The sequence below is a fragment of the Tyto alba genome, unplaced genomic scaffold, assembly GCF_018691265.1.
Source record: "Tyto alba isolate M040663 unplaced genomic scaffold, T.alba_DEE_v4.0 Super-Scaffold_5, whole genome shotgun sequence".
NCBI classification, from domain to species: domain Eukaryota; kingdom Metazoa; phylum Chordata; class Aves; order Strigiformes; family Tytonidae; genus Tyto; species Tyto alba.
In genome coordinates, this window is record NW_024881326.1 from 14,055,631 (window position 1) to 14,079,747 (window position 24,117).

Sequence of the window (24,117 nt, forward strand, 5' to 3'; positions counted from 1 at the left end):
AGGTAAAAGGGGGCTGCCCACAGGTAATGGCTGAAACCCCCCGGCTGGGGTGCCCCTGGCACATGCTGAGACATCTCTTCTTGGGAGAGCAAGCCACGTGGCCTCCTTCACCCCTCTGTCCTGTGCCATGGTCTCCTCTCCCCGCCAGTGCTCGGGGCCACGGCTGCTGCCTGGCACCATCTGGCATTCGTCCATTGATTTCTTGATGGCCCCGAGGCAGCGAGGAAGGTTGCCCAAGGGGAAGCTCTGGCACTGGCGGGTGATGCAGCTCTGGCCTGCAACAGGCGCAGGCAGCTCTGAGGATCAGTGTTTTGGGATGCTTTGGGCATGGAGCTGGGTACCACAGCCCAGGAGCTGCTGGTTTGCCGTCAGGAAATCATGGCCACCTGCAGCCAGCTCCAGTGCCCTCAGCTGAGTGCCAGGACCATGGCTGCTCTTGCGAGAGCATCGTCCTGGGGCAGCCAACAAAACAGCACTTTTTTTCTCAGGAGGAAGACTGTGCCCAGATTTTCCTATTGGAGATGGGCAGTGTCAGGCTCACCTTCTGCCCCAGAGGGAGCCCTGGCTTTTCTAGCGGAGAGTGGCCCACGTCCACAGCTGGAAAAACCCTGGGGAGTCCCCAGGGGACAGCAGCCACACCACAGCTCCGAAGGGCCGAGCCCCAGGCAGGGCAGTGGGCAGCGCTGGGCACAAGTCACCATCCAGCAGCCCCGGCAGCCCCCGCCGCAGGGCCAGGGTGGCAGGAAGCCTCCTGGTGCTTTCCTCTCATTAATGCAAAGGAAAATAAACCCAGCAGGCAGCTGCCTTTGTGCTCCTGGCTCTGGCCAACATGATGCCATTTTACCCGCCATCAGTTCATCTCCCCAGATTTTTCCCTGTATCCCCCCGCCCTCCATCCACGCTGCCACAGCTTTGCCTTGCTGGAAGAAGGGAAAGACAAAGACCCTGTGGAAAGGAGGGGATGCCCACCCCTGGCCGGGCCATGTCCCAGGGGGCAGAGAGAAGCCCTTTGCTCTCTGCTACTGGGCAGGGCTGGCACCCCCAGGCACGCCATCCCCTGCCCCACGCCTCAGGACCAGCCCCACTCCACCTCCTGGCAGGATTCGGTGCTTTTTCCACCCCACACCAGACACCAGCTGGGCCACGTCCCCACCTGAGGTCCCATGCCCCTGTTCCCCCAAGCTGGGTGGAAGAGAGCGAAGCCTCCTCAGCCCCGGCCTGTTTGAATCACCATCTCTCTTTACTTTCTGGCTCAGCTACCTTACAAAGACCCCAGAGCCACAGCAAGAGCCAATTTCCAGCAGGAACCTGGCGCTGGGCTCACTCGGGAGGATTACACCAGGCTGCAGGAATTAGGGGGGGGAAGCCCGACTGAAACCGAAGCCTCACTCGGCCCTTCCCAGCTGGGGCAGGGAGCACGGGTCCAAGGCTGGAGGCAATCACTGGGATGGGGACAGGAGCTGCAGGAGACCTGCCAGGCATTACCCCAAAGTGCAGCTCTTTGTCATGGCTCTGCCCAAATCGCATCCCTGTGCTCTGGGCACTGGCCTTGGGGATGCAGGAGGTGGCAGGAAAGGCTCATCCGCATCTCTCCATGGGGCAGGATGAAGCGATAGGTGCATGGCTCATGCCACCCCCCCCAGGACACATCCACCCTGCAGTCACCGTGCCTTTATCTCCCTGTGCCCCCCCTGACAGGTCACTGCTATATGGGCAGAGGTGCAGAGCAACCAAATAAATGGGGTAACCCCCCCAGCGGGGTCCCAGGGCTGGCTGGGAGGCAGGATCCCCCCCGGCTCACAGGGTGGCCGCAGCACTGACATTTCGCATTTACCTCTCATCCTCTGTCAAGACAAGAAAAAGGAAAAGCTCTGCATTTCCTTCAGACCCTGTTCCAGCAGCCGGGGGACCCTCTCTAAGGGTTGTGTTTCAGTAACATTAAAACCTTGCACATAATTAATTTACATTTGCTGTAGAGCAATACTTGTATTCATTCCTTTTCAACAAATGAAGAACTACTGGATTTGTCCCGGCTCTCCCCGTTTTGCTGGGCCTCACCCCGCTAGAAGAAAGCTCCCTCCCTCCTCCCTCCCCATGTTTCCAGCACCCTCCCGAAGGTCCTTTGCCCATTCCATCCCTTTCCTCTTGGTTGCCCCACCAGGCTGCTGGCAACCCGAGGTGGGGGGGGGGAGGGTTGTGCACGGGAGCCCCTGCACAGCTGCGTGTGTCCCGGATAGATGGCTCTTCCCTCCCTGCCAGGATACATCCAGGGAAGAGCCATTTCGGGATGCTGGAAGCCCTGCCAGGGCAGCAAGGCTGCAACCATCACCTTGGCTTCAGGCCTGCCTGTGGAGAAAAATCCTCGGCAGCACGTGACGCCTTTCTTGAGATCAGCTGGTTTTAGCTACAGAAAACTGCTGGTCCTTTGTGTTGAGCCTGGGCTGGGCTTTTTCTCGTCCCAGCTTTGCTCTGCCTTGGGGCACAGATGGCTTCGCTACCACGAAGGACGGTGCTGCTCGCTGGTTGCTGCACATAAACACAGAGCAAACGCTGGATCCCGACCCCGCGGCATTGGCATCTAGAGCCACGTTCTCCTCTTCTTCCTCCTTTTTCTCCTCCTTCTCCTCCTCCTCTTCCATGTGGAGGGCCACAGCACGTGGTGCAGAGCGAGCCAGCAGCAGCAGCCAGCCCCAGGGCAGGGACCGCCGTCCCGCACGCCCCGGCACCGTCCCCGCTGCCCGGGCGATGGGCCGGTGACAAACGGCCCCCCGGTGCATTGCCATTATTGCTCTCATTACGGAGCCCGCGGGACTCATTGCATACCATGACAGCCTAAATGGATCTTCCAGGCTCCTCTCCGTGCAAGCATGGAAACCAGGTGCAGCCGCGTCGGTGGATGCTGCAGAAGCCTCGGCTGTGGGAAAAGCCCATCACCTCAACCAGGAGAACCTGTTAGTTATTTTGGATATACTACAGGGAAAACAAGGGTAAACTTCCCAATCCTCATTGCAGCAGCTGGCCCAGCCAAGGTTTATTAAAAGGGATTGCTGTTATATAGACTCTTACAGGCTGGAGTTTTTCAGATGCTCCCCTTGGAGTGGATGTGGAAATGCCGGAGGAGGAGGCTGGGCAGGCTGGGAAGGGTGGCTGTGTCTGGGAAAGGGCTGCAGAGAGAGGGGACAACAGGGTGTGATAACGGAGAGGGAACTCAGAGCAGCCCTGAGAACTGGGGCTCCACTGCCCTGCTTAACCTTGGCCCAGTCGAGACCCAGGGCAACACAACCGGGGCCAGGATGAGCAGGGGGCTGGAGGCACTGGTGCTCCAGCTCCATCCCTGCTGCCTCCCGGGACCGGCTGATCCCATGAGTGTGTGGCAGCAGCCACTGCTCAGGGCCTTGCGGGCAGAGGGAAGGTCCAGGGGAGGTGACGTCTCAGCAGTGCTGGAAATAGCAGGGCGAGGAGCAGCAGGGAGGGTGGGTGCAGTTGCAAGAGCACCCTGCGAAGCACCAGTGCCACCAGCACAGCACTGGTGCATGGAGCTGCTGCTGCTGCTTCCCCTGATCGCACCCCCCGGCGCGCCGGGACAAACCGGGCGATCCTCGGGAGGCGCCTACATAAACGGAGAGATCAGAATACACCAAAAACATCTGAAAAGCATCAAGTCTCTCTCTGCGGTCTGCTTTCCATTCGGGGAGGTTGCTGCCAGGTTACATGGACCGGCTGGTATGCGAGTCTGTGGCCATGAGGCCAGAGGTGGCCCGGGAAGCCTTCGCTCTGATCTCCCCATCTGCAACAGCCCGACCCTCCCCTGCAGCACAGGGATGCTGTGAGGTGGGAGGCGTGAGAGGTGATGCTGCAGCCCCAGCGCAGGGAGCTGCGCCCCGAGCAGCCGCCAGCCCCTCCGGCAGCCTCGGCCAGCGTCCCGGGCACCCCAGGGCTGCACCGTCCGTGCTTGCCTGGGCTGCTCCTGCTCCACACTCCCTGTGCCAGCGCTCAGCCTGATTCCCGCCACAGCCCGGCCCGATGCCCCTTCTCCAGCTGAATCTCATCTCAAACTGAAGCTGGAAGTGCTGCGGATCTGTTATTCCCTGATCGCCCACCACTGTGGTGGTGTGAGCTTCCCATTGTTTAACCCGGTGACACAGGTGCTTCCCATAGGGGCTCCCCCTTCTGCAGAGCAGAGCAAGGAGATGAGGGGTCCCCCCTTGGCCGTGCTGCCTGGTGGGTCGGCTCCTGCACTGGGGCCGTGGTGAACCCCAGCATCCAGCCGTTGCAAACACTCCGGCTTTGCCGACCTGGCAGCCACTTCAGACCCGAGTGGGATCTGGCCAAGGGCGAGTTAATAAACTTGACAGAAAGCTCCTTTAAGTTAAATAATTAAAATAACTTATCCAGTCCTGATGGACGTCCAAAAACATCAGCAGCTTTGCAGCTTTAATGAACTTTCCAGATCTGGAGGCTCCTGGGTGAGATCCTGCCGATCCCCCTCGCTACCAGACGGTCCTTGGAAGCAGAGCTGTGCACACTTGCATGCCCTTGGCTCCCGTGTCCCCACAGGCACCCGCAGCTCCACGTCCTCTCCCTGCCATAGCCGGGGATGAGGATATTCCCAAGCAAAACCCTTCCCAGCCTGGGTGCTTTTGCAGGACCTTGCATCAGGGTGCGAGCAAGAGAGGAGCATGGCAGCTCCCCAAGCCCCACGCAACGGGGATGGACGATGCAGCTCCATCGTAGCCATGCCCCATGGGACCCTCCCCACCCTGCAGCAGCCTCGGGACACGCATGGGTAAGGACTCAGGGGGAGATCCCGTGGGTCCCAGAGGGTCTGCCCCACCAGGCCCTGCTGTGGGTGTCCCTGAGCCTGTGCAGGGTCCCCAGCTGAGCCCACCCGGAGCAGCCCTGGAGCTGGGGGGAACCTGCCGCATTCCCGCTCCCCGTCCGGGTGCTGGGTTACAGGAACCTGTTAAAGTGCTTTTCTCCTTCTCTGGCAGGTCCGAGCAAGTTTGGCGCTTACAGTTTTACCCTTTGGGCATCAGGGACCAGTGAAGCTGTTTAAAATTAAAAGCATTATTTAATTCACACTGGGATCAAAGCATGGAGAGAAGAAGGATTTTCAAGCCAGAAAACCACATATAAGCACGTCTGTCACACCCAAAGGCCCACTCCCCCCACCCTGACCCCGATCCCAAGCAGCCCCTGCTCGCTCCTACAGACGTCTTGGGATGGTCCCTGTGGCTTGGGCTGTGCCCCAAGCACCTCTGAACCAGCCTCCTGCGTTTGATCTCCTCGGCCCACCTTGTCTCTCACCCCTCTCACACATTGGCCAAGCAGAAGTTCATCCTCCACCTTCTCTTGGTGCCTCAGCCTCATTTTTTCCTCCGAGACCCCGTAAACCCAACCCATCCCTTCACGCACCCCTGCGGTAACCACGCAATCCAGCATCCCCAGCCCCTAATGGGACAACCTGGATTGATGCAGACAGGGTTTACACCAGGCAGGCAGAGCTTCGACCCCTCTGTCCTCTCCTAGACAAATCGCTGGGTAAGCTAGAGGGAAGCCGGCCTTGCTCCCCTCCTCTGGGCACCCTGGTGCACCCCAGTTTTCCCTTTGGCTGTCTGTGGAGGAGGCTCATTCCTACCAGCAGGTCACTAAGAGCCTTCCCCATACTCCGAGATGGAGACTGGCGAGGCCGTGGTGCCCCAGGCTCCACTCTGCCCTGCCGGTCCCCTGGGATCTGCAGGGAGGGGGCACCCAGAGGCTGCAGTCCCTGCCTGGGACCTTGGTGGCCAGCACTCCCACTCCTGCAATGTCCTGAGCCCAGCCTGGCTGGGAGGCGACCCCTTCCCCACCATCCTGCTCCATCCCCAGCCCACATCCAACGTCCTGCATCCCACACCCCTCATCCCAGTCACCCCAGCAATAAGGACAACTTCCAGCACTGCCCTTCCCCAGGACCTTTCTTCTCCAGCCACCCCAGACTCCCCAAGTTGCCTCCATGCTACCCGTTATCCCGTGCTGCCAGACTGATGCCCCCAGGAGAGACAATCTTTGGAGCAGGCATCAGCCATAGCCAAGGGGCAGGCGGAGAGGGCAGAGCAGCCGTCCTGTCCCTGCAGCAAAGAGGTGTCCAAAGTCCACCAAAATCATAAATACAGGCTCCAGCCCGAGCAACGCATCTGAACAAACTCAGAGAGCATTTCCTATCTACACGCCACTTCTCATTCATAATGCATGGTGCTGCGTGGTACTTTATAGCAATGCAAAGTGCCATATGAAATCTGGTTATAAAGAGCAAAAGCAATGACTGCGGTGGAGCCCATTTTGAAGCCAGCTAAAGCACCATCTGTTAAGAATTTATTACCATCCCATTTCCTAAAATGACTTTTTAATAACTTATCAAATTAAGGTACATTGAGGAATGACTAAATAAGTACCAGTCACTAGATGGGATGAACATTGCTGTCCTGCACCATCCACAAACAGCTCCCACGAGGCTCTGCCTGCTCCCGAGTCCAGGAGCTGCTTCTGGAGCTCCCGGGGGCCACGGGGCGCACCGTGAGCCTGGGGGCCACACTGGCACGGTGGTGGGGTGGGCAGCTCTGCTCTCGGGAGTGAGGCAGGAGGGCGTTCAGCTGGGGGGAGCTGGTGGCCTCCGAGGAGCCTCCAGCTGCAGGGACGGAGTCAAAAAATCACAGAATCATTTCGGTTGGAAAAGACCTTTAAGATCATTGAGTCTAACCACATCCATTGAGCAACCAACCGGATCCAACCTTAAGTCCATCGAGTCACTGGGGCCATGTGAGGTGTTTCAAGTATTAAACAAAAGTCTCCAAACTTTTAATGCTGACCAAAACAAAGCCAACAGCTCCCTCTGACACCAGCAGGAAAAGCCAGTGATGAACTGTGCGAGCTAACTTGTCCCACATCTCTTCAGACCAGGCTGCAATTTCAAAAGACAACCTGGGGCAGCAAAAAAGCACACAAGAGACAGCCGGGTTTCCATAGGAAAAAACCCTTTTATTTAACAATATATCAGGTTCCATCATGGCTCCATGGAGTTCAGATGCCACAGAGCTGGTTACCGATGCCGATGATATGCTACTGGGCGGGAGAGCTGGGGAGAAGGCGAAAGGAATCAAAAAGAGGAACATGACACGAAGAAACAAAAGTCTGCGGCGCCGGGGAGTGCGGCCAACAGGACCCCAGCGCCCGGCACCGCCGGAGCCCCACCGGGAGCCGAGGACGATCAACCAGCGCGGGATTGTCAAGCCCTGCTCCGGGATGTGCCCCTGCAGCGGCCTGGGCACCGGCCACCCCCCCGAGGAGGTGCTGGCACAGAGGGTTCTCGCTCCCTCTGTGCCACGGCCGAAGCCCCGGTGTCCCCCCGCACCGCCAAGCTGCGCGGTGCCCAAACCGCTCCTGCTGCTCACCAGCGGCTGCTCCCGGCCCACGGCCGATGCCCCCATCCAACATGCCCTGCACCGGCCCCGGGACCGGCTGCATCCAGGCTCCGAGCCAAAATCCACCTCTTGGGCAGCGGAGGATGGACAAGGAAGATCTGGCAGCCCAGATGCTCCAGCGATGCGGGCAGCCGGGCACAGGGTCAGGGCAGCAGCCCCGCGGCTGGTTGATCGCATAACGCGGGGCTGCCCGGGAACACGGGGACTTTCCCCCCCCACCCCTGCTTCGGGACACGGGACCGTGGCGAGGGTGAGGATGCGGCGCCGTGGGATGTAGACGTGGTCACAGCTCTGAAATGTGGGAGCGCGCGGTGCGGGTGTGCTGGTGCGCGGTGCAGCCGGGACGGAGGGAGGACCAGCCCTGCCCCAGCACCCCCAAACCCCTCAGGGCAGCCCCCCCCACCACACACTCCGCCCATATAATGCAGATTCACAGGCAACTGCCCGGCTCCTGTGAGCAACTGGGATTACAGGGAGCTCCCACCTGCCCGTGGGGAAGTGCCAGGCATGCCAGTGACACTGGAGATGGCTTCGGTGGGCACGGCCACCCCCCCAAGGGCAGGGGCCCCTGGCACTGCCCTGCACAAAACGCGGGCGCTGCTAAAGAGGAGTGAATCACCCCCCACCTGGGCACCAAGCAGAGAACAGGCTACAGAGTGCTTGCTGTTGGCTAGTGGAAAATAGGGATAGTTGGGGAAAGGGATCTGCAACAGAAACAGCTCCACAGGTCTGGAAAAGCAGATTCAGGGTCTCAGGATGCTGCATTGAGTTACACATCCTGAGATTTGGGTTTTTTTTTTTGGTTGAGGATAAAAAAGGAGATAAATTCGATGCTCCTTCTGTTCACTTTGTGTTACCAAGCCTCTTGCCCAGGCCAGGGCTGAAAGCTCTGCCTGGTGGACCCAGGACAGCCAGAAACTTGCTGGGGATGAGCCAGGTCCGACCCTGCTGCGAGCACCAGGGCTTTGCCAGCGGCGAGGGGCACGACCGGCCCCACAGAGCTGGTGCTCCCGGCCTCGCTCTCTGCTTGGGGCCCAGCAGATCCTGCATTATATCGAGGGCCTGGGCCTCCCAGGGGGGAGCAACCCCTCCCTAGCCATTCTGCCCGGCAGCACCCGCACACCAGCACAGCCCTGCGGGGCAGCTCCGGGGCTGAGCGCAGTATGACAATGTTTTACACCCGTTCTTGTGGTTAAAATTTCTTTTCTTTTTTTTTTTTTTTTTTTTTTTTTTTAGTTCTCATTTGTTTTTCTAAGAAAAAGCAACCAGAAAATAATTCAGAGTTTATACAAAACATCTTTACATTATTTCTTCCAAAAAAGACTAGTATTTACACAAACAAAATGGAAAAGAAAAAAAAAAAAAAAAAAAAAAGAAAAAAAACCAACCAAACTTCAATGCTTTCAATGAAAAGAACCGAAGGGACACACTCTGTTTCAGGACCCAGCAGACCGAGGTGCTCAGCAAAAATCAAGAGTTCAGATTTCACCCTTTCTTCACATATTTACAAGGATTCTCAGCTGCCCCCAGCAATAGGAGTAGAGCTGAGCCACAGCCTGGCTGGGGGACGGCCACTGCGCCGTCGGGGAAGAGCCACTGTGGGAAGTCACCCAGTGCTGGCAGTTTGCTTTTGGTACGACCCATGTCCAGACTCTTTCCTTTCTCCTCCAAAACTGAACTAAAACTAAATCATCCCCCAACCGCCTCCTCCACGCCAGCCGCTGTGGGGAGAAACTCCCCGTCAGGAAAGCATCCTTCACCACCACCATCACCACTGCCCAACTGGGGCTCTGTCCACTTCGGGAACGGCAGGTCATGATTTTGCAGATGGAAGAGGGCACTGGTGAGGGAAAAGGGGATTTTCTTTAAGACACAATTTTCTGTGATTTGTGAGAGCAGACCCCATCCCCCAGGAGGGAATGGGGGGTCCCGGCCGGGGCGGCTCCCAGCCCTTCTGCAGCCCAGGGTGGGCAGCGCCGGCATGGATGCCGTGGAGGAAAGGGGGCTGAAAGGTGCTACACAGGGGGGCCAGGGGAGAGGGGAGACAGGCTGGGCAGGGGGGAGCACCCGCTGCAGCTCTTCTCTCCTGAGGGCAGTAGCCAGTTCAGGGCCCTGGAAGCCATCCTCACCTCGGGATGCTGAGGGTGGGAGGAGAGTTGGGGCAGCCTGCTCTGCTCCAGCCCAAACTCCTGCCTTCAACAATAAAAACACGAAACCACCAACGCGACACCCAGGGATGCTCCTGTCCAGCTCAGGACCGTAGGCAAACCCCCAGCGCAGCATCCCAGCCGCCGGGTTTCTCCATCCCCTGCTCCGCCCCTCCTGCCACCCCTCCTGCCGCCCCTGCCCACTCCTTGTCAAGGCACTTTTGCAGAGCAGCCCTCTCGCTCTTTGGGCACTTCTTAACATGGGTTTCAAGGCTCTGGGGACAGCAGGCGAGGACAAACCAGGCCAGGCAGCCCAGCGCCATTGCAAACCCACCGCCCGGCAGCGCGGCAAGCCGCCCCGGGGGAGCGGCACCACCTGCCCCACGCTTGCTCCCTGAGCAAAAGCAGCTACTTCTGAAAGGAAAAGAAAGTGAAGAAGGAGGGGGTGACCGCCAGCCCCCAGGCTGGGACAACCCGAGGACAGGCAGGTGGCAGGGCACCACTGTGGCCACTGCCAGCCCGGCTGTGCTTGCCAGCATCAGCTGTGGCGCTGGTGGGTCCTCTCAGGAAGAGGAAGCTGGGAACAAACCTGCCAGGAGAGCCCAAGGCTCAACCCCTTCCAGTTTTGGGCAGGAGATGGGCAAGGCAAGGGCAGAGTGAGCCTGGGCTGTGGGACACCCAGGAGGTGGCATGGCTAGGTGACACTCCTGCACCCGGAGCATGTCCGGGGCAGGGGCAGGCGCTGCTGGGGGCTGGTCCCCAAAGGCAGGTCCCACAGAGAGGCACTGGGATGTCCCGGTAAACCAGGTGGGTGGAAAAGCCTTCTGCTCAGCTCCCAGTTAAGCCAAGCCTGGTGCTAGAGCTGGCCTGAGGGATGCCTCTCGGGCGACTTCCAGCCCCGAGCACCAGCCTCCTCCTGGCACCCCCAGCTCCCCCCGGCACAGGCTGCAAGTCGGGAACATTTGTTTTCCAGTTTTCCTTTCCAAGGCCAGCCACCCGCAGCAGGGTGGGGGCCTGCAGCTACCCCCTGCCCTCCCGCTGCCCCCCACTTTGCTTCCAGCAGGCTCAGCCCCAGCCCGATGGAAGAAGGAAACCCTCAGCAAAGGCTTTTCTCTGCGGCTGGATACCCTCGGGGGGTCTGGGAGAGCTGCCCAGCCAAGGCTGCTGCTCTGCACGGGGCAGGAGAAGCACCCAGACTCTCGCGCACTGAATGCTTCAGACATGGTATAGATATATTTTTTTTTTTCTTTCTTTCTTTTTATAAAGAGACTAAAACAAGAGTCAACAGCTACGAACACAAAAGTTTAAAAGGGCAGCGGCGGGAGCAGCGGGGTCTGCCCCGCGGCCGGCAGGACGGCGTGCTGGAAGGAGGCGACGGCGTGTGCCCGAAGGCGGCGGGCCAGAGTCCCGCCCAGAATTCACAAAAATAAAAATGTTACAAAAAATTAAAATAATTATAATAATAATAATAGTAGTAGTAGTAAATCGGGTTTGCCAGCTTCCTCCCTGCACAGTTGTCTGCATCTTGGCACCTAGGCAAAGCATCCTCCTCCTCCCCCCGCGGCTGCTCGCTGCTCCTCGGACCGAGGCTCCTCGCCGCGGCCCCGGCGTCGGTCCAGGCTCTGGGACCCAAGTGGCGGCCGACGCGGCGCCAGGCGCACGGGCACTTCACGCAAGGACGTAGGGGTGACGCAGGGAAATCCCAAAATGAAAAGGGGAGGTGGAGTCTCCGGGTTTGCCGGCGGTGTCCGAGCGAGCACGGAAAGGCACGGCGCCCGCCCCCTGGCCGGCCGCAGTCTGGAGAAGAAGAGGAGGATGCTGAAGGCTCACCCTCGAGTCTCGGGATTACAAAAGCTGAGAACTACAAAACTAAATACAAAGGGGAGAATCAGCGCGCGAGCGTGCGAGCGAGCCATCCGCTCTCCAGCGCCGGACCCCGGCGCTCCCCGCGCCGTGCCGTGGGGTTCGTTTCGCTTCCTCCCTCCCGGCGCCAGACCGCCCGTGGGGAGACCCGGGGGGCAGCTGCCCCCCGCGCTCGGCGCTCCCGTGCTCCTGCATCGGCGGCTTGCCCAGGCTGCTCCTCACACCTTGTAGTAAATGTTGGCTGGGCTCTGGGGGGGCATCTCCTGGACAATGTAGACGGGGTGCCCGTAGTCCCCGCTCACCTTCTCGTAGTGCGGGCAGTAGTTGTTCTCTGTAGTCCGTAAGGGGATGATGATGTCGCTGGGCTCGGAGCCCGCGTTGCCACTGCATTTCGGGCTGGCCAAGGTGCTGAGGGACAAGGCTGCGGCTCGCTGCTGCGTGTGCTTCCGGTGCCGCTTGCGGATCTTGATCAGGAGGACGACGAGGAAGATGATGATGAGGATGAAGATGACGCAGCCGGCACCAATTGCCGCGAAGACAGCCACCTTGGAGCTCAAGAAGCCATCGCTGGGACCTTGGGTCTCCTGGCCATCCTGGTTGACGGAGCCTGCAGGGCAAGGGGAGAGAACGGGTTGTCAGACCCCAGCAGGCAGTTTGCGCCGGGGCTCTGTGCAGCTGGTTCTGCACCCCATCCACACACAGATCGCATCTGCGGGTTGGGTGGTCCATCGGGAGCCCCTCTCTGCCCCCCCCCCAAACTCAGCACAACAGCTTCCCCCCGTGCTGCCTGGGGAGGGAAGCAGCCCCTTCGCCTCCAAGGGCATGGCAGCATCTCCCCACCTTCCCACCCCAGTCAGACCCACACATCCCTTTCAGCCCAGCCTGCAGGTGCTGGGCAGGGCAGGCAGGAGCCCTGGGCATCCGCTGAGGAAGGACCATGAGCCCTCTCCCACCCCGCATCGCTGCTCCCCCTTTCCATCCCCCAGCTGATGGAGCAGAGTGCTGCCTGTGTCTGGGTGACGACCGGTCTGGACCCTGGGAGCCTTCGCTCTCCACAACAGACCTGGATGCTCTGGTGAAAAGTGGGCTCTGATACCTGGAGCCCTGTGATATCCAATTACTGAGCCCCTGCCTCCTCCTGACCCCCGGGCCGGGGCAGCCCCAGCGCCCCAAGGGGAGAGTGCTTGGCTGGCCGTACCGGGCGAGAAGAAAAGAACAACTCTTCCCTACTTCATCTGATTTCACTTTTCTCTCAGCAGGGTCAGGAACTCAGGAAACCACCTTCAAAGGGCTTTCACACTGGCTCAGCTCAAAAACCCGAGGACCTCACCTCCTCCAAGCCCTCTCAGATGTACTGTGAGGAACAGATGGGCAGCGAGGAGGAGGAGGGGAAGGAGGAGGAGGAGAGTGCTGAAACAGCACTTCCCTGCAAAGCTCCTGCCAGGACATACTGGAGCTGGGAAAACAAACCCGAGCTGCTCCGCACCGCAGCCTGGCTGTCTGCACCGTGCCCCGAGCGGTCCCTGGACAGAAGGCGCAGGGCTGGGGAGAGGAGATGCTGCGAGCAGCGGGGACGGCAGAGATGGGCACAACATATCCCCGGGACCCATGCAACAAGCCCGGCTCGGAGCTGCTCTGCCAGCAGCAGCTGCCTGGCAACCTCCAGCCCCCGCGGCAGGCAGAGCCCCCATCCCTCTCCCGGGGTGTCCCCGGCAAAACTCACCTGGCTTGCCAGGCTCCTCCACCGCGGGGACCTTGCTGCGTGGGCTCTGTGTGACGATTTTCACGGTGTTGTCGGACTCCTTGCTCGGCCGACTCGTTGTCAGCTGCTCTGGGATCACTGCGTTTGGATCTGGGGAGGAGAGGGAAGGGACAGATGAGAAATCTCGATTCAACCTGGATGGCAGGCAGCAGCTCACTCCCCTGCCTAAGGAACAACTGCCCCCAAAATCCCAGCCAGCCATGCCACAAGGGAGTCGCAGGAGCAATGGGGGATGCTGAGAGCAACAGGGCAAGGCTGAGCTGCTTCAGGGCTTGTAGGAAGCAGCTTCCCCACCCTAATTCACCCCCCCTTGCTTTCCTGTTTTCTGAGCTCCTGTGCGTGGGCTGGGGCAAGTTTCTTGCATGGGCAGTGGGAGGAACGGGAAGGGAAGGGAGCCTGCCAAGGCTGCAGCACTGCTTCTTCTGTTTATTGTAAATATTGGCCCCAAAGTAAAAACACAATAATGAAAAGCAGCCACCAGGAGCTGTGCATCCGAGTCTCCGAGTCAGGGGTTGAAACGAGCCCGGGGCATCGCTGGGGCTGGGAGGCACCTGGCAGCTCAGGACGGGAGGTACTGGGGAGCTCCCTCTGGGAGGGGAACACGCTCTGCCACAGCACCACCACTGTCAATACCCTTGGTGTCCCACTGCCACCGCCAGCCTGCGTTGTCCCCACACCGTGGTGGCCACCACTGCCGAGAGCTGGGACCAGGCTGAGCCCAAGCACGAACCCTGCCTTGGGTGCCCGGCAAGTCACGGGGGCACTGTCCGTGCCAACCCCCCCGCTGATGCACTTGCACAGTTCATGGGTCCCACACCGAGCTAGCTACCCACCGGGACACCAACCGCGAGCTAGCACAGAACAATTACTCCATTTTAATCCCAATGCACTAGACATGTGCGAGTGTTGGCAAAAGAAAAAAGAGAAAAAAAAAAAAAAAGATTCTAAAACTGAAATTCTGCTGAACTAACCCAGGAGGCCTCCTGGGCTCCAGGGAGCGACCAGCTGGCCTGGCCTCAGTTTCCCCAGAATCCAGACCCCCCCACACCATTGCAGGATAAGGGCCCTGGGGTTCAGGGGCCAACGTTTTGGAGGCAGGAGACCCCAGGGTGCAGAAGGACTCACCCTGCCCCACTTTCATGACAATCTTCATAGAGCGCGTCTGGCAGACCCCTCCTTCCCGGTTCTCCAGGCCATCCAGTGTCCCGTTGGAAGTGGCTGCAAGAAAAGAGAGGGAACGTTAAGAGGCAGGTTTCCTGGAGGTTGGAAGGGCACTGACAGGCAGGTCCCCACTGTCCCCAGGGCACCACGAGCAGCTCGGCACCTCCCAACACAGGGGCTCGCTCCCAACCCCCTGCTGTGGCCAGTTCTTCACACCCCAGTCCAGAGCCCGCTGCAAATGCTTAATACACCAAGTTCTCATTTTCTGTACCTTCCGAAGATGTTTGCAGTGGTGAGGATGTGATCCCTTCAGCTTCCCCTCACTGCCACATCCACACAAGCGAGCCATTCTCCGCGCCCGCACCCTCCTCCCCCTTTAATTCCTGGATAATTTCCTCTGCTCCTTGGTGTATCATAGGAACACATGCATATGCACAGTTTAAATTATACATATATAATTACACACTGTGCCTCAGTAAAGAATGTAAACTCAGAGCCCCAATGGGGTTGAGTGGCTTTAATTGCAGGGCAGAAGTCAGTTAAATTCACATTAACTTTTTGCTTTAGCCGGCACAGATTTTTAAGCCTTTTGATTCTGTGGGAGCACAGGGAGCCACATGTCTGCCACTGCCACCACGCAGAAACCCACCCACCCACTCACCCACCAGCCCTCTGCCACAGTGGGGATGGCTCGGGGCAGTGGAGGGACACGAGAGAAAAAGACAAAAAAACACCAAAGGATTACAGGATTAAGCACCTAAACGGCAGATTCTGCTAAGCATACTTGAAAAACTGGCTTCTGACCCCAAAAGGGCCCTCGTTGCCAGCAGCGAGCACCCAGCGGATGCTGTGCCGAGATGGGCGACGGGCTGGGTGACTCTGGCACACAGCTGGCTCTCCCCGGCAAGTGGGGATGGTTACCAAGCTGGCACTTCCATCCATCGTGGCAAACATAAATCATCCTGGTGCTCCACCAAATCCAGGCATTTATTCACCCTGGGAAGCAACAAAACCTGGGAGGAGCACGGCAACGGCGCACAGCCTGAGCGGGCCTTAGGAAAGGCGATGCAATGGAGAATCACAAAGCTACAGGGATAATTTTACAGAGACAAGGCAGTGACGCAAAGCAGGATTTGGCCAGCACAACGCAGCCAACACCTACCCTGAGCCTCAATGCCAAAACTCAGTCCCAGGGTTTCAGGTTGCCTGTGCAGACCGATTCCTGCCTCCACCCTGCAAAATCTCGGGTTTGGGGAGGGCGGGTGACTGATGGTCAGTGGGGACAAATCCATCAGCCCCCCACCGGCGAGGAGATGAAGGGAAGAGGCTGGGTTATGAAGCAAGGTCTTTCTTCTGCACTCCCCTTCCCGTAGCAGGACCCTTGGGTGCCTCAGTGAGGACTCGATGCTGGGCTACGCTGGAAAGCGAGCCTGGATCACGCCAGGATGCAGGCTCAAAGTCCATCAGCTCTGGACAAACGCCTCTGTGCAATCAAGGTTCTCGTGTGAAACATCAGAGAATGTTTTGCTAATCAAAACGTCACTGGGCCGTTTGCTGAGTTATCACCTCTCCTGCGGCGGGGTTTTGCCTGCCAGCAGCTCCCTGGATGGAGCCGTACATCCACGCATCTGGGATTCGCTGGCGGGCGTTTTGACAGGAGCACTGTCAGCACAAATCCCGATGCAAACGCCTGGGAAAGTGGAGAAACGCCTCCCTACAGCCTGCACAAGCTCTTCCCAACATGAACCGGAGTCAGGGGCCTGAGCAAAAACTCCTCATAAAAACATCTCAGGGAGCTAACTGCAGCAGGAGGCAGAGCAGCCCAGTTCTCCCATGCCGCAGGCACTGGTTTGGGGATGAAATAAGCCAATACGTCTCAGCTCGTGGCCCTGAAGCAGTTCCACAAACAGCTTCCCAGCACCATGCCATGGGTTGCTCCATCTCAAATAGACTTCTCACACATTCACACTGTGGGGGAAAACAGAGCAGTCTGTAAAAACCAGCCTCTGTGAGACCTCATAAGGTCTTATTTGTAAGGTAATAACCTGATTATATCAAAACAATCTGCAGAGTAAATATGGCTCAAGTGTGGGGAACTAGGAGATCCTGCAAAGGTAGAGCACGCAGCAGTAATGGGAGACAGCAGTTCATCCAAAATAATTATGGAGACATTGCATTTGGATACAACAAAAATATTAAAGGTCCAAAGAGGACAGAGGAATGGCAGCTGGAGTCACAGGGATGGATGAGGGGACACAGCTGAGCATCCTTCCTCCCACACCACACACAGGACTCCAAGAATCTCCTTGTTGTTCTGATCATAATAATGATGAGGGCAGAAAGTAGCTTCAAAAGGGAACCACATGAAAAAAATGAAGTAGCTACCTGAGGGAACATAAGAAGGGGCAGCTAAAAGGGTAAAACCATGGCGATGGTCTCCAGTACAGTCTCTTGAAACAAGGGCACAACATACTGCCACGTTCTGAATAGATCCAAAATGGGCCAAACCAAAGCAAAGCAAGATGCTCCACACAGCCGGTCGGGCTTTCAAAAGCCAAAATCCCATCCAAATGGCTAAAAGAGAGTACAACTTCTGGTGAGTTTTATATAAGCACGTAGGACAGACTGATGTGTTGCTGAGCAGTAGGTCCAGAGGAGGTTGGGGGACTGCAGCCGGGGGGTCCCCACTGACCCACGGGCAAGGGGCTGCGGCGGCACTGCAGGCTCCTCTGTCGTGCTTCACTGCAAAGCTCAGAGGTGGAGAGCTGATCCTCCTGCCCCGTTTCTTGCTCGCACGGTGGGAAGATTTACCAGCAGAAGGCCACAGGATCAGGCCAGCACCACTCCAGCAGAGACGGGCGGTCCAGAAGGCACCCAGCGAGCAGCGGGACAGAAGCCCAACGCGTCCGTGACACTCGCTGCCGCGCTCGTGGGAGAGCGGCAGAGGCACCGCCGATCCTCAGCCGCCGATGAAATTCAGCAGCAACAAATGCACGGTGAAGCAGGGGAGAAATGGTTAAATCCACAGGCACAACAGCAGGCTGCAGGGCGGTAGCACGAGGCAGAGCTGTAAAACGATGAATGAAGACAGGCAGGGAGCTGGGGATACCCAGGGGAGGAGGAAGCTGCAGGTCTCCAACGACAGCCGCAATCTCCACACGCCACGTTTGCCACGTGCAGCTCCGTCACATCAGCGAGGCTTGATCCAGCCAGTCCCAGCAACACAGACTGTACGGGAGGATTTCCTTGCCCCCCTTCCATTTTGGAGGGGCTTACAGTTTGGCTGTAGGACCAGGAAAGCAGAAGCAGCCTCTGGACAGATGACTTCTACTTGGGCTTAAAAAAAAAGGCAGCCCCCAGCCCGAAGAGCTATTAGATGCCTTTGCCTTAATGAACCATTAAGCCTCAGGCTGCTGAGCATGAGGATTTAACATTGATACCATTAACCATGTAATTGCTTGTCAATTTAGAAGAGATGCTCAGCCTGCATGGAAGCACAGGCAGGACCTCTGCTTGCTGGCATGACTTCCCCTGGTCCTCAGGCACAAGACCAGTGAAACACCAAGTCTCAGCCCTGTGACACACACCAGCCAACTGGGACAGGTGCCTCTGAGAGCCCCAACAACCCCCATGTTTCCACCTCCAGAAGCAATTGGTGCTGTGTGCTATCCCCAGTGCATCACACTGCCTTGCCACTGCTAGCACTCAGAGTGTCACTGTAGCTTTTCTTCCTTCCCTAAAAATATTTCAAACGGGAACTTGGGTTTTGGCAGATGGGAGACTCTGGAAGTAATACCTGGCAGCAGATAAAGGCAAGGGTCTCTTAAATGGTCAGCTTTGGACAGAGTGAGACGTTTGGTTTCTCTTCTGGATTCCCTCTAGCAGGACTCCGTTATGATTTGGGCCCCAAAGCACAATTAATGTGCTGAGGCTGTAGCGAATCCAAGTCTCTTTCCTTTTATTATTCTTAATTACTCTTCCATCTGTGCACCACAGCCCTGCTCCAGACCCAGCCAGGCGCTGCGTGAATGCAGCCCGGACGGCTGCCCCTCGCCCCCAGACCTGTCCAAGATTCACGTTTCCATCACGTGGCTGTAGATGGAGGCAGCAGCATCCCACCAGCACCCACCACCGGGGCTTCGGGGTGCCCCCACAGCCTGACCCCCATCCCACCGGAGCAGACGGGGCGGTGGGGAGGCACTGACCGACCCTGCTGAGGGGCAGCTGGTGCAGAACAGGGTCAGATCAGCCACCCCTCAGCCAGGACACTCACACCAGGCTGAAAGCCCCTCTCGGCACGCGTAGGGACCCTACAGGCAGCCCTGAAGATGTGCTTCACACACCGCCGGTGTGTTCAGACACTGTGCCAGCAGAGCCTTGCATGAATCTGCAAGCAGACTCTCTTTAAAACAAAAATCTAGCTCGTGCCACCTTCCCTCTCTTCTAAGACTTTCAAGTTGTTTTATGCACCCTCAGTACCGAGGTGGGGGTGTTGCACCAGTACAGGTGTTGCATCAGCAGAGGTGCTGTACCGGTACCCGGCCTCATCACAGGCACTGGGCTCCTTCCTCCCCCCGTCCTGGCCAGGGCTGACACCCCAGAGGACCCGCAGAGCCACCTCCAGGTCACTGAGCAGAGGCACCCGCCTGCCCCACTGCACACAAATGCCCGGGGCTGCCCAGAGAGCTTGGCTTGGTTGCAGCTCCTTCTCCTCCTCTCCAGCTGAGCTGGGAGGTGGCAGGGGCACGCAGCCCATGCTCACGGTATCACCATTATTATTAATATTATTATTATCTCCTTGCCGGGCCCCACTGAAGGGAGGTGAGCCCGCCGCCCCCTCCCCACACACACGTCACCCCCAAGCCCTTTCCATCAGCTCCGGCACATTCTCTGGGTCGGCTGCCAGAGCAAGGGCAGGGGCTGCACGGGGGGAGCTGAGCCCCACGCTGTCACGCTGCCAGCGAGGCCGGCAGCAGCCTTCCAGCCCAGAGGCAGCTGCACCGGGAAGGGGCCCTAAAGCCCCAGAAATGTGTGTGCAAGCCAGCCCAGCCCCGTCCCGTCCCTAAACGGCTGCAGGAGGTGCAAGGCTAGGGTTTCACACATCCTCCTGGCAGCTCAAGATCTGCTCCAGCCTCCCAGTCTGCTATGGAAAGAGCTGAGCTGTCTGCTCCCCCCGCGTTGCTAACCCTGAGGGTGCCTTGGGGTGCAGGAGCTGCCCCCCTCCTCAACTCACCACCCCCAGCATTGGAGGGCACTGCAGGGCCAGGATGGATGCCACGGTGTCAACCGGGACTCCTCTGTCCCCCACACCTATACCGGCACACAAGACTGACCGTGGGTCAGTCTGCAGACAGCCCATGCAGCCCCGGGTCCCTGCTCCCCGCCATCCCTGGTGGGCACCACAAAATGATCACCATGGGCAGGGATGACCAGCCTACCCACCTGGCAGCTGCCACTGTCACCTACTCCCCGTTACCCAAGAAAACCCTATGGCAAGAAAAAGATCTGCTCCAGGCTGCTCCTTGCACGGTGATGGCTGCTGTGTGGGAAACACTCAGAGATCCTTGGAGCTGGCGGCAACCACCACGACCTTCCCGCCCTGCCCTGCCAGCTTCCAAAGTATCCTAAGACCCAAAACTGAATTTCACAAGCAACACCCTCCCTGTTCGTTATCTGCATCCTCCTCTTTGCTCCTCAGCCTTTACTGTCTCAGGATCCCACAAACACAAACAGCTCAGAAAAACGTGGGTGTCTTCTAGAAAATAGCCTGTTCCAGGACTGCTGAAGCCAGGGTTTCGAAGCCCTGAATGGCGAACCCTCCTCACGTCCCAGCAAATGGTTTCAGGTTCCCTTTGCCTGCAGCACAGCAACTCTTGGGGTCAGGGAACACCCCCCCACACCCTGAAGGGACGTGAAGCTCCTGTCCTCCCTTCTGCAGGGGAGGTGAACCCCCTCCAGCCCAGCCCCGGAGTCTCCCACTGCCACTGCTTCATGTGCAGAGCGAGGTGTGGGCTCACAGTTTGCCTCCACCGCTCCCTCCAACCCGTGGCTCCGGTTTTGCTGATGGTCTCAACCCCCCAGAGCAGCCAGGAACAGCGTGCTCCCAACCCAAAACCCACGGGCGCAGCCGCACCAGCCGATCTGCCAGCGTACGCCCGTGCTGAGCGCGGCACGGAGCTGCAAGGGCACACGTCAAACCCAGCTGCCGGCCAACACAAAGGGCCAGTTTACGGCCCTGGTGCTTGCTGGGGGTTTCAGCTCTCCAAAATGCTACTTCTTGCTGGGAAGCACTGGAGTATGGCTGGTGGGAAGGGGAATGCTACCACCCACGAGCACCATGCGCCCAGCCCCAGAATTGCCTGGATAAATAAACAGGTTTTATGTATAAAAACACGCAACTCGCCCTGCACTGAGGAGGGAAATGCCAGCCTCTCTGCTGCAACCTCAGACCAAGTCCTTCCATCAAGGGGGAGCAAGCAGGTATGGCCAAGCCCTGGTGGGTCCCCAAGCAAAGCATGAGGAGACAACTTAATGGTGCTGATTCGCGCTGAATTTGCTATAGTAATTATTTTATGTTGTTGCAAAACCCTACAAATTTTCACCACTGAAGGGAGAACCTGGTGTGCTGCTTTCGTCCGCTTCTGCCAGCCGGAGCCAGGGCACAGTGGAGGAACCCAGGGCTTCACCTCCGTCCTCCCCAAGCACATGGCAAGCAGAGGATGGACTGCTTGCTACCATGCCCTGTGGAACCTGGATGTCCCAGCTCATACTTCTTGCTTCAGCAAACAGCAAACATGAGAAAATCACCAGGTTCAAATACGCTTCTGGAAACAGGAATGAAAATGATAGCAATGGGTCTGGCTGGGATGGCGTTCACCTCCTCCTGGCCAGGGTCAGCACCCCACAAAGATAAATAAAAATGCTAAATTAGCCCCATTCCTTATAAAGAGCAGCAGTTACATTCGCAAAGCACAGGTCCAGCAGTGCCAGGCGAGTTAAAGGGCTAAGAAGGGAGGACACCATGCACCCATACTCATGTGCTACAGCACCACTACCAGACCTAAGCACTGGTTTGGGACTGTCTAGGGTGCTTTCCTTGGGTGAAGGGAGAACAACATGCAAACACTGAAGTACTGCATAGAAAACAATACTTTAACAGAAGTAACGCATAAGTGAAAACCTAATTTCCCATTGAAATAGCTTTCTGATGGAAAAATTATAACCAATCCTAATTAGCATCATAATTATGAGTCACAGCTACATTGCAGGTAACCTCATCAAGGCCAGAAAGCGCTTCTTGGTCAGAAGACCACTGCTCTCTGCAAGCCCTTTTGAACCAATGCTACCGAGATGTCCACGTAGAAAAGCCTTGCAAGCTCCCCGTGTCCCCGTCCCGCACCGGGGAGCATGCACAGCCTCGCTTCTTGTGCTGCTCAGGGGAACCAGGGAACTAAATAAAGCCTTTGTCTTCAAGGCTATCCACCCGCTTCCAAAAAAAGAGAGCGTTGGTGGAAGAGAAAGGTTATTTGCACAGTCTCTGCGGTAGCCCCATGCAGCTGGTTATAGGTCAGGAAAAGAGTGCCACGTAATTCTCCACCTGATGCTCTGCCAGAGTCATTTGTGGGCCCCACTGGGAGCGGGAGAGAAGGAAAGCACTTATTGCGTTTTAACAGGGTGTAAATCTCTTCAGTTAGGTAGCAAAACATCTGTGACTGACTGAGAAATCTGCTGTGAAGGGGATGGAGAGGGACGCGCAGGGGGACAGTGCCGCCCCCCCCCGCCGGCGAGGCCGATGTCAAATGCCAGCTCCTCCTCGCACACGAGACGCTGCACGGAGGGACACGGAGATGTGGGGCCAGCGCTGCCCGCCGAGACTGCAGCTGCAGCGACTGGCTGATCTTGGGCTACAGCCTCACTGCCTGGGTGCTGGGCCGGAGGCAGCTCAGAGAAAAATCGAAGTTATCGGGGACTGGAGAGGCTGATTCATGTGCAAGTCTTCTGGAAGTTCAATCTGCCTGGGAGAGCGTGGGGAGTCAAGGAGGTGCAAGGGCAGCAGGGAGGGACAGGAGCTGAAGGTGCGCTGTGGGACAGCCGGGAGGAAACCCTACTGCAATTAAAGGTAAACTTTGCATAAGCATCAGGAATCTGCTGGCAGCAGGGAAGTTTACATTGGTGCAACGCCTGGCCAAGAGTTGCAAAAAACCCCACACCTGGGACAGGAGTCAGCCCAGGCACCATTTCCATGGGGGGAGCAGTCGCTGCTGCCGTGCACCCACTGGTGTTGCACCCACACAGGGACTGGAGCCCAGCTCAGAGCAGGATCACCCTCGGCCCACCACGCTTCGTATCCCACGTCAGCTGGAGCAGGAGCTCGCTGACACCTCTGCATGGCTCCCTGGGGAGCAAGCACAGCAGCACCCACGCTGCCCCAGCAAGAAGCCACCGGCTGCAGAGCCACCATGTCACCCTCGGGTCCCAGCAGGACCCTGGGGGGGGTCTCAGCCCTCTGCTCCAGGACACCAGCACACAGCCTTAACTGACCCTAGCAACACCCCGAGTTATTGGATTTGGACTCCAGATGAGGACTTGCCCCCTCACGGAGGAAATGATGGAGAAAAGAGCCTCTGTGCCCCCAAGATCGGGCCAACCCCCATTCCAGAGGGGCGAATCCGCTGCTCCCCGCAAGCCCGCCGCAGCCAGCTCTCAATTAGCTGTGTTAACACCCGCTCCACGCTGCCAGGCAGGATCAAAGAGCATAGTCATTACACAGCAGCAGCAGAAAAATCATCATTCCTAGGGCAAAGAAACTTCAAATGGCAAGTAAAACCAATTCTCCCCAGAAAGGCAAGCTTTTAAAGGTGCCACACGCAACCTGGGCAGCCCTCCCCAGCACAGCCAGCCTGGTCGGGAGGCGTTCAAAACACAGATCATTAGAAATTAAAGAGATGGAAAAGGGCTGCATGTCACATTTCATTAATGCCAAACCTGCTCGCACTCTGCATGTCTCATGGTCCAAGCATGGCATCACTTCTTGGAGCCATCAGCGTGCTCTTGGCCCCACAGCCAGCATCCACCCAGCACCCGCAGCCGCACACGCACGCCCTGGGTGATCGCCCAGCATCCCAGCTTGCAGCTGAAGTTACAACACACAGCCCTTCACACCAGGTTGGAGCTGTGGTGGTGCCCGCAAGCCTCTTCCTGGAGCCCTGGCAGCAAGAAAGCACTGTAGATACAGGAGCAATAGGAGATCCCAGGGAAAAAGCCTGGGGAGATGGTCTTGATGAAGATGTGGTTATTTATAAAAATATGCCAAGGAAGTAGTTGCCTGCACATATCTGCTGCACGCCCTTCCCAGCCACTCCTGTAAGCTCGGATTTTTTTCAAGTCTTTGTCAAGCTGAAGGCTTCTTCTGCCTTTCAAGTCTCCTACTGGAAGCTTAGTCCAAAAGGAGATAAATTTGAATCCCTCCCCAGTGTCACGGAGGATGTCCTTGGAGGTGACCATCACTGAAGAGCAGGGTCCATCAGGGTCCACCCACCTGCAGCTCCAGAGGATCCCCTGGGGTCCCGCTGCTGCAGACGTGCTGGGGGGAGCAGGGGCTGGGAGGGGAGGAAGAGGACGGCGGCAGATGCACGGCCACGGCGTGCACCACAAAATGCCTTCAGCGTTGGCCCTCCACCACAGCTGCAAAGGGAGCACCTTTTGGGGGGGTGCAGGCAGGGTC

General features: G+C 57.9%; 1 protein-coding gene across 1 annotated transcript in view; it reads right to left on the reverse strand.

Annotated features, from left to right (window-relative positions):
• Positions 1–6,996: 6,996 nt before the first annotated feature.
• EFNB1 (ephrin B1) overlaps positions 6,997–24,117 on the reverse strand; it is a 54,558-nt gene continuing 37,437 nt past the window's right edge. The window contains exons 3-5 of the mRNA XM_042807415.1: positions 14,358–14,450; positions 13,194–13,322; positions 6,997–12,077 (exon numbers count right to left, since the gene is read on the reverse strand). Coding sequence (XP_042663349.1) covers positions 11,689–12,077; positions 13,194–13,322; positions 14,358–14,450 — 611 coding nt within the window. The 3' untranslated portion in view covers positions 6,997–11,688. The remainder of the gene's footprint in view (positions 12,078–13,193; positions 13,323–14,357; positions 14,451–24,117) is intronic.